At 40.1% G+C, this 9,146-nt stretch overlaps 1 protein-coding gene across 1 annotated transcript in view; it reads right to left on the bottom strand.

Annotated features, from left to right (window-relative positions):
• Positions 1 to 4,342: 4,342 nt before the first annotated feature.
• LOC137615544 (circumsporozoite protein-like) overlaps positions 4,343 to 9,146 on the bottom strand; it is a 4,875-nt gene continuing 71 nt past the window's right edge. The window contains exons 1-6 of the mRNA XM_068345453.1: positions 9,086 to 9,146; positions 5,833 to 6,097; positions 5,543 to 5,692; positions 5,315 to 5,512; positions 4,524 to 5,135; positions 4,343 to 4,440 (exon numbers count right to left, since the gene is read on the bottom strand). The exon at positions 9,086 to 9,146 is cut by the window's right edge and continues 71 nt beyond it. Coding sequence (XP_068201554.1) covers positions 4,343 to 4,440; positions 4,524 to 5,135; positions 5,315 to 5,512; positions 5,543 to 5,692; positions 5,833 to 6,097; positions 9,086 to 9,146 — 1,384 coding nt within the window. The remainder of the gene's footprint in view (positions 4,441 to 4,523; positions 5,136 to 5,314; positions 5,513 to 5,542; positions 5,693 to 5,832; positions 6,098 to 9,085) is intronic.

The raw sequence follows: 9,146 nt of genomic DNA, 5'->3' as shown, positions 1-9,146 counted from the left end.
GCTTTGTGAAGGATGTGTTTTTCCAGTGATATATATACTATTGCAAAATAAGACAGAGGATTCATATGAAAAGGCATTAAGAACTATTTTGAATCTATACCCGGATCTGACGCCAGCTACTATGCTATGTGATTTTGAAAAGGCTTTCCAAAATGCATTTTCAAGAGTTTTTGTAGGAACGCAAATAAGCGGTTGTTTTTTCCACCTTGCTCAGTGTATATGGAGAAAAATACAGGCATTGAATCTTACCCAGGTTTATGTAAGTGACGAACATATTCGTCGACACTGTAAGATGTTGGTGGCCTTAGCTTTTGTGCCTGCTGACGATGTTTGTAATGTGTTTGAATCATTGCAAGATGTTATGCCTCCGGAATTGGAAGAGTTAACAAATTATTTCGAGGACACATGGATTGGTCGTCCATTCCGTCGTCGTAGAAGAGATGCGGTTTTTAGACCCGAGTTATGGACTGTTTTTGATCGAGTGCAGGGCGACCTACCTAAGACCAATAATTCATTAGAAGGGTGGCACCAAAGTCTTCAGTTAACATTGGGTCATAACCACCCAACCTTTTATAAGTTTGTCGAGTTTCTTAAACTAGAGCAAGATAGCATAGAGAAAAGGATACTGAGAATAAGAGCTGGACACGACGATGGTAGAAAAAACCCAAAATACCAAAGGACAGCTAAGGCAATAAAAACGCTTGTTAATGAGTATGGAAGTCGATTTGATAAGTTGGAATACTTACAAAATATAAGCTACCTCATTGAATTGCAGAAATAAATTAATTCATTTCTTTTTACATATACTGTATGTATTATTTTTAATATGTAAATTTAATAAATCTTTTATATCCCTTTTTATATATTATCAATAAAGTGTTAAAACTTTTTGCTGAATTTCCTTGTAGTTGCTTCCTTATGCTGACTTGTTACTGTGCTGAATTGTCATTCACTGAACCGTGTGTGCCTTTTGGCGCCGAATTGTCATGCGCTGAATTGATTCTAAGCTGAATTGTCATTCGCTGAATTGGCGGCGCTGAATTGTCTGCGCTGAATTATCCTGTGCGGAATTGTCGGTGTACCCTGGATAATCATATGGTTGCTCACCTGGCTCTATATTTGGATCCTCATATAGTTCCTCACCTGGCTGTACATCTGGATTCTCATATGTTTTCCCACCTGGCTTTATATTTGGATCCTCATATAGTTCATAACCTGGCTCTATATCTCGATTCTCATAGGTTTTCCCACCTGGCTCTATATCTGGATCCTCATATGGTTCCTCCCCTTGCTCTACATCTGCATTCTTGTATGGTTTCCCACCTACTATGAGATTCAGGGCCTCTGTAACACGGTTTTTCCGCAATAATTTTTTATCTATGAATCTCATAAATATAACGCTTCTTCAGAATGCACATTATATCTACACATGAATTTTGACTATATTCTGCATTACGTAGGTTGAATAAATTTGGTACTTATAATGTAAAAGTGACGTTTTTTGAAGACGGGCCAACTTACTCAGAGAAAAGGTTTCGAACGCACACGTTACGTAACTTGTGACGGCATTTCTTCCCTCTTTCTCGATCCATGATTGGCTATACGTAACGAAGGCTATACCTCTGCCAACAATGACACAAAAGTTGAAATAAAAGCAAAGCAGTACACCTTTATGAACTCTGAAACGTCTCCACTGATAATTGTCATAATGAAAAAACCAACAAAATATGTTAATAAATACAAAAACACTTCGATTATTAGTCTAACTCCCAAATAAGTTTCCTAAGAAATTACAGTCTACTTTATAGGTCACAATCAGATTGACAAGGTGTTGGGAATAGTTGGTAATTTTCAAAAACGTAGGAGACAAGCTTGATTTGATAACTGCTATATCCCATGTCAAGCAATTTTTATTTATTGTCTATCTACCTACCTATTTACTGTAAAAAAAAAAAAAAAATTAATGGACGGTACCGTATTTTGGCTTTAAACCTTCACCAATAATTATCGTCAGAATGATGACTTCATGAGGCTCCACCCACTTTGGCCTGGTTATAATTCAGGATAACACTGAAGGCTATCATGGGCATTGTTGGATCAGAAAATTTAAATTCTGGCTATAAAAACTCATTTCTCGAGTAGTTGTAAGAAGTGCTAAATGATCCTCAAGGATCCCAGCAGTTGGCCTAAACGTTTAATTCATGTATACTACTGTTGCGGCACTACTGCTACAGCAGTATTACTACGCTAGCACAGATACCCCACCCACATTTATGTATCGTTCCGCCATTCATAAAGTCTTTGTAATGTTTTTTCACTGTATAATAAGCCATGGCCTCCTCAGAAATTAAGTTTAACATTAGATGATAGGTTATTTCATTAAGCTGACAAATTATGGCAACTGGGTATGTTATTGCCGATGCTGAAGCTAAAGATAAAGTATGGTATCATTCCTTTATTGCATTATCATCTTTACTACTATTTGTTTTGCTACATATAGTAATTATTTTAAAGGATAAATTAATTATGTTCACTTTACTTCTATAAATTCCCATTAGATGTACAAATAAAACTCCTAAAACTATTCCTGATTTATTTACAAAATGCAGTCATGCCCAAAACATATATGGTCGTACGGCCTAAGAAGAAGAAAAACAATTATATCGGACGATCCGTTGGTCTGATGGAGAGTTTAGCACAAAATTCTTATTTTAACAAAAATAGTTATATAAAGACTGTTTACATACAATCTCTCTCTTTCTCTCTCTCTCTCTTGGTGGCATAGTGAATAGTTAATGGAAATGTTCAAAAGCCTGAATGACATTACAAGTATTATAATCATGTTACGCTAAATACAAATCAGACCATAAATATTGGATTTAAACTAAAAACTGAATAATTACCTATTCAGGCTATAGTAAATATGGCCACGGGCTTTCTATTGACTGTATAAAGTTGCAAGTCGTAAGACAAATGCAGTTTAGCAACCAAGGGGGCAATTCCAAATCCTTATAGCCATTCTTGACTGTTATGGTTTTCAGAGCCCATGGAACAAGGTGAATGGGTATCTGGTGGATGTGCTTGGGCAAAATTTTGTCAAAAGGTGTTTACATTGCTTACGTAATGAATGTTTTCAACTCTTGGCTCGTAATCACTGGCCATGTCGTCGGCTACATCATTTTTATTCTATGAAAATTAAAACTATCGGGTTTAGGTTATTGTTAATGCTGACAAAATTTGTTTGTGGTTGTAAAATATGCATATGTCAACTTTCAGCTACATCCGATGCTTTGATAAGGAGCAAAGTCCAATAAACCGTGTTACAGAGGCCCTGAATCTCATAGTAGCTCTATATGTGGATCCTCGTATGATTCATCACCAGGCTCTACATTTGAATCCTCATACGGTTCTCCACCTGGTTCTATATCTGGATCCTCTTATGGTTCCTCTCCTGGCTCTATATGTGGATCCTCATATTGTTCCTCACCTGGGTCTATATGTGGATCCTCATATGGTTCCCCACTGGGCTCTACATCTGGATCCTCATATGTTTCTTCATATGGATCCCCACCTCTCTTTATATCTGGATTCTCATATGGTTCCTCACCTGGCTCAACATCTGGATACTCATACGGTTCCCCCACCTCGCTCTATATTTGGATACTCATGTGGTTCCTCACTGGGCTCTACATCTGGGTCCTCATGTGGTTCCCCATCTGGCTCTATATATGGATCCTCAAATGGTTCCTCACCTGGATTAACATCCGGATCCTCTTATGGTTCCCCACCTGGCTCTATATCTGGATCCTCATATGGTTCCTCACCTGGCTCTATACCTGGATCGTCAGAGGGATCCTCACATGGCTCTATATCTGGATACTCTTATGGTTCCTCACCTGGCTCAACGTCTGGATTCTCTTATGGTGCCTCACCTGGCTCTATATCTAGATCCTCATATGGTTCCTCTCCTGGCTCTATATCTGGATCTTCTTATGGTTCCCCACCTGGCTCTATATCTGGATCCTCATATGGTTCTTCACCTGGCTCTATATCTTGATCCTCACGTGGTTTCCCAACTGGGTCTATATCTGAATCCCCTTTTGGTTCCTCACCTGGCTCTATATCTGGATCCTCACATGGTTTCCCAACTGGATCTATATCTGGATCCTCATATGGTTCCCCACCTGGTTCTATATCTGGATAATCATATGGTTGTTCACCTGGCTCTACATAAGGATCCTCATATGGTTCCCCACTTGGTTATATATCTGTAGTCTCATATGGTTCCTCATCTGGGTCCTCATATGGTTCCCCCTGGCTTTATATCTGGATCCTCATATGGTTACCCACCTCGCTCTATATCTGGATCTTCATACTGTTCCTCACCTGGCTCTACATCTGGGTTCTCATATGGTTCCCCACCTGGCTCTATATGTGGATCTTCTGAAGATTCCTCACCTCTGGATCTGCATATGGTTCCCCTCACCTGGCTCTACATCTGGAACCTTCAAATGTTTCCTCACCTGGCTCTATACCTGGATCCTCATATAGTTCATCACCTGACTCAACATCTGGATCCACATATGGCTCCTCACCTGGCTTTACATCCGGATACTCATATGGTTTCTCTCCTGGCTCTATATCTGGATTCTCATATGGTTCCTCACCTGCCTCTATATCTCGATCCTCATATGGTTCCTCACCTGGTTCTAAATCTGGATCCTCATATGGTTGCCTACCTCGCTCTATATCTGGATCCTTAAATGCTTTCCCTCCTGGCTCTATACATGGATCCTCATATGGTTCCCCACCTTGCACTATATCTAAATCCTCACATGGTTCCTCACCTGGCTCTACATCTGGATCCTCATATGGTTTCCCTCCTGGCTCTATATCTAGATCCTCGTATGGCTCCTCACCAGGCTCTATTTCTCGATCCTCATATGGTTCCTCACCTGGCTCTAAATCTGGATCCTCATCTGGTCCCCCTCTTCGCTCTATATCTGGATCCTCATCTGGTTCCCCTCCTCGCTCTAAATCTGGATCTCCATCTAGTTCCCCACCTTGCTCTATATCTGGATCCTCATGTGGTTCCTCAACTGGCTCTTTATCTGTAGCCTTAAATAGTTCCCCACCTGGTTGTATATCTGGATAATTATATGGTTCCTCACCTGGCTCTACATGTGTATCCTTATAAGGTTCCCCCGGGCTCTATATCTGGATCCTCAGATGGTTCCTCACCTGGCTCTATATCTGGATCCTCATATGGTTCCTCCTCTGGCTCTACATCTGGATCCTTTTTATGATTTCCTACCTGGCTCTAAATCTGGATCCTCATATGGTTCCCCACCTGGTACTATATCGGGATCATTATATAATCCATCACTTGGCTCTACATGTAGATCCTCATATGGTTCCCCACATGGTTCTACATATGGTTTTTTATATGGATCCTCAGATGGTTCCTCACCTGGCTCTATATCTGGATCCTCATATGGTTCCTCCTCTGGCTCTACATCTGGATCCTTTTATGATTTCCTACCTGGCTCTAAATCTAGATCCTCATATGGTTCCCCACCTAGCTCTATATCTGGATTCTCATATGGTTCCCCACCTGGTACTATATCGAGATCATTATATAATCCATCATTTGGCTCTACATGTGGATCCTCATATGGTTCCCCACATGGTTCTACATATGGTTTTTTATATGGTTCCCAATCTGACTCTATGGGCTATCTGGATAATCATATGGTTCCTCATTGGCTCTATATCTGGGTCCTCATATGGTTCCTGCTGGCTCTATATCTGGATCCTCATGTGGTTCCCAACCTCGCTCTATATCTGGATCCTCATACTGTTCCTCATCTAGCTCTACATCTGGATTCTCATATGGTTCCTCACATGGCTCTATATCTTGATCCTCATAAGATTCTTCACCTGGCTCTATATCCGGATCCTCATATGGTTCCCTACCTTGCTCAACATATGGATCCTCATATGGTTCCCCATCTGCTCTATATCTGGAACCCTCATATGATTCCTCATTTGGCTCTATATCTGGATCCTCACATGGTCCCTCACCTGTCTCCTGTCTCTATATATGGATCCTCATATAGTTCATCACCTGGCTGAACATCTCGATCCGCATATGGTTCCTCACCTGGCTCTACATCTAGATACTCATAGTCCAAGAGCTAGCAGCTATTTATTTACCGGAGATGACCAAAATTCTAGTGGGCATTTTTGGAAAGGGTGTACCATGGGACATCCATAAATGGGTATCTTTAAGTTTGGCAGTGGTGGGTGTGGATTTTATTAACCCCCTTTGTCCAAAAACGGACTTTTCATTTTTTGGCCAAAATATCGGGGTAAGGGAAAGTAAATTGGCTGCAGCTCCTCTCACACTGGGCCTAGAATAAAGAACTACATACCAAAGTGATGCTATTGACCTGTAGATTTATTTCATATCAAACAACATTAATTAAATTATTATTGGGGGTCACCAGGGGTCAAAAGGTCAAGGTCAGGGCTTTGAAATGCTGATTTGGGGTTTTAGCTGTCTTTTGGCTAAACAACACATAAAAATTTGCCCAAGGTTTACTAAATATGAATAGAATATAAAGAAGAGACATAAATAAAGTTTTTTTTGAAGAAGATGGGATCTATTCCAGCAATTTGACTGATATGACAAAAGTCATTATTAAACGGTTCCTGTGAAATTCACTCGTCAAACCGTTTCAAATTTAGTTGATAGATGGTTCACCTATGTTACTGAGATCAGTTTTATTGACTGTGTGTGCATGGACCTATTATGTAGATCAAAATCATTGAGGAAATCTTATGCAGATTTCCGGCAGTGAGAGATAAATAATCAGTTCAGTTCATATGTGTAATTTCAAAAGTGTTGATTCACAACTCCTTACACAAACCCATTTTTTTTATGTAAGTAAATTGCGGTGTACATTTAAGTAGAGTCCTAGAAATGCACTATAAGAGTTTAAATTTTTCTCATGTTGATGTTGTTGTTAACACTGCAGCCCTCACAATGGCTAGTGGGCCTGGTAATCCGCAGCAAACAAATGGTAACTGCCCTTACTTTAGCAGCCAGTCGACTAAGCTTGCTGTATCGACATCAGGGGTTTTCCCAAATGTCTGCATATTCTTCAAAAAAAAAAAAAAAATCTCGAAAGAAAATCTCGGGAAAGGAACAAACACTCACCACATGTGCATGTGATTCTGTTGAAAAAAATATCAAAGAAGCTGCTCGTGCTCTAAATGTCAGTGAAATGCTTGTGATGATAGATGACATTGGGTTTCATAGCAAAGAGGTGAAATATAATGAATGTAAACGATCATACCTGAATCAAATAAGGAGGGACACATTGAAGAGAACAGTGTCTCCTGATAGTGGCAATGCAAACTGTATTGCTTTAACAAGTATATTCAAATACATTTAATCCTCAGTCATTGATAATTATCGGCCTGAATATGTTGTTTTATTACATTGGCATTACCTTAGATTTCTAGAGCAGATATCTGAAGTTGAGATTATACCTCACAAAGTCTCAACTTTAGGGGATAAAATTGTGAAACATTATGGTGATAGTCAAAATATATTGTTTAAGTAGGAAAGAAGGTTTGGTAGTGTATTCTAGTAAGGCAAATAAAAAAAAAAACTGGCCCTTTCAACAGCTTCAATATTTAGCAGCTCAGAAGAGCATATTGTGACTGAAGCAGCCTCTACTTTGCGTTCTAAAATCCTTGAAATTTGTAAGTTTGCACCTGCATTGCCTGTGTCCTTGTCACTTGCCAAACTATGCCCGTTGGATGTCATTGTATCACCTCAACCTCCTCAATATGGAAATGACGCATCCCGTAATTAAGCCAAGTTTTGAAGGAGGTGCACTCTCTGTGCGGAGAACTAGGAATACATTTTCCAGAAGTGCAGTTGCTATTACCTTATGGCAAAATGTGAATACGGATGCCGAATAAAGGTAAAAGGGTATTGCTGCATTTACACAGAATGTTGCAGCCCGTAAGAGGTGGACAGTGACAAGATCCTTTAGGGAGGTAATTGTGAGTTGTCTCCTGGAAATGGCTGGAATCACACTGGTTGATGATGCAATACAGGAACAAAAGTCATTGAGGATAGCCAAAGACAATGCAGACCTTGAGAGCACGATCATAGAGTGGAGAACACACTCAATCCATTCACTGTTAATGATGATACTCTGTATTGCCTAAACACTGGCAAAGCTGCCTCGGATGGTGTGAAAGACAGTCTTCTGCAGTCAAAAGAAACTGGATCTACCTGGCATCAAGTTTTTGTTAATGAATGTAAAGTAGACTGTGGGCGTTTTGAACGGGCTGTTAAGCGAAGAAAGGTGATGAATTTCACACAGGATGCAGTAAAAGTTGAATTCACTACAAAGGACAAACAGATCAAGGAAGCGAAATGCACCAAAGACATATTTGGAAGGCTACTGTATTTGTCAGTAACACAAGAACGTGATCTCAGTATTATCCTACCCTATCCTCTCACTACAGTTCCTTTCTCATTGTGTCATATAACCGGTGATATGAACAAGACATCAAAGAGCACATTAATGGAAAAATTGGAAGCAATGGGAACCTTGAATGCCATACCAGACAGGACTGATGGTTATACAGTATTATTGATGCTATGTGGTTCTTCCGTATGCTTGACATGCCATCCACCTGTGGGGGAATGGCAATGTCCATTTTGAAACTAGCTTGTAGCACTGGTGAAATTGTACACATAGTCTGTGACACATCCTAATGGGCCAAGTATCAAGGACATTAAACATGACTTGCGTTTTAGGACACCCACTATCTACAAAATCACTGTCTCGTCACAGAAAAGACCACCAGAATGGTCATCAGATAGATATGCATCAACTCTTCAGGGACATCAGGTCTACTTTGCAGGGGAACATGAATGCTACCTTTACACTTCAGCAAGTGGAACTGTCAACAGGATCCTGGTTCATGAGCTTCAGTGCAGGCATGAAGAAGCCAATATACGGTTACTGTACAACGCAAAAAGTTCGTTGCTGTTAACCATGATGTGGCCCCAGTGATTGTCCTTCATAGTAACGACACTGACGTCTTCATCCTCATTC

The sequence above is a fragment of the Palaemon carinicauda genome, chromosome 21 (assembly GCF_036898095.1).
Source record: "Palaemon carinicauda isolate YSFRI2023 chromosome 21, ASM3689809v2, whole genome shotgun sequence".
In the NCBI taxonomy this organism is placed as follows: domain Eukaryota; kingdom Metazoa; phylum Arthropoda; class Malacostraca; order Decapoda; family Palaemonidae; genus Palaemon; species Palaemon carinicauda.
Note: the sequence above shows the minus strand (reverse complement) of the source record. Positions and strands in the feature narration are given on the sequence as shown.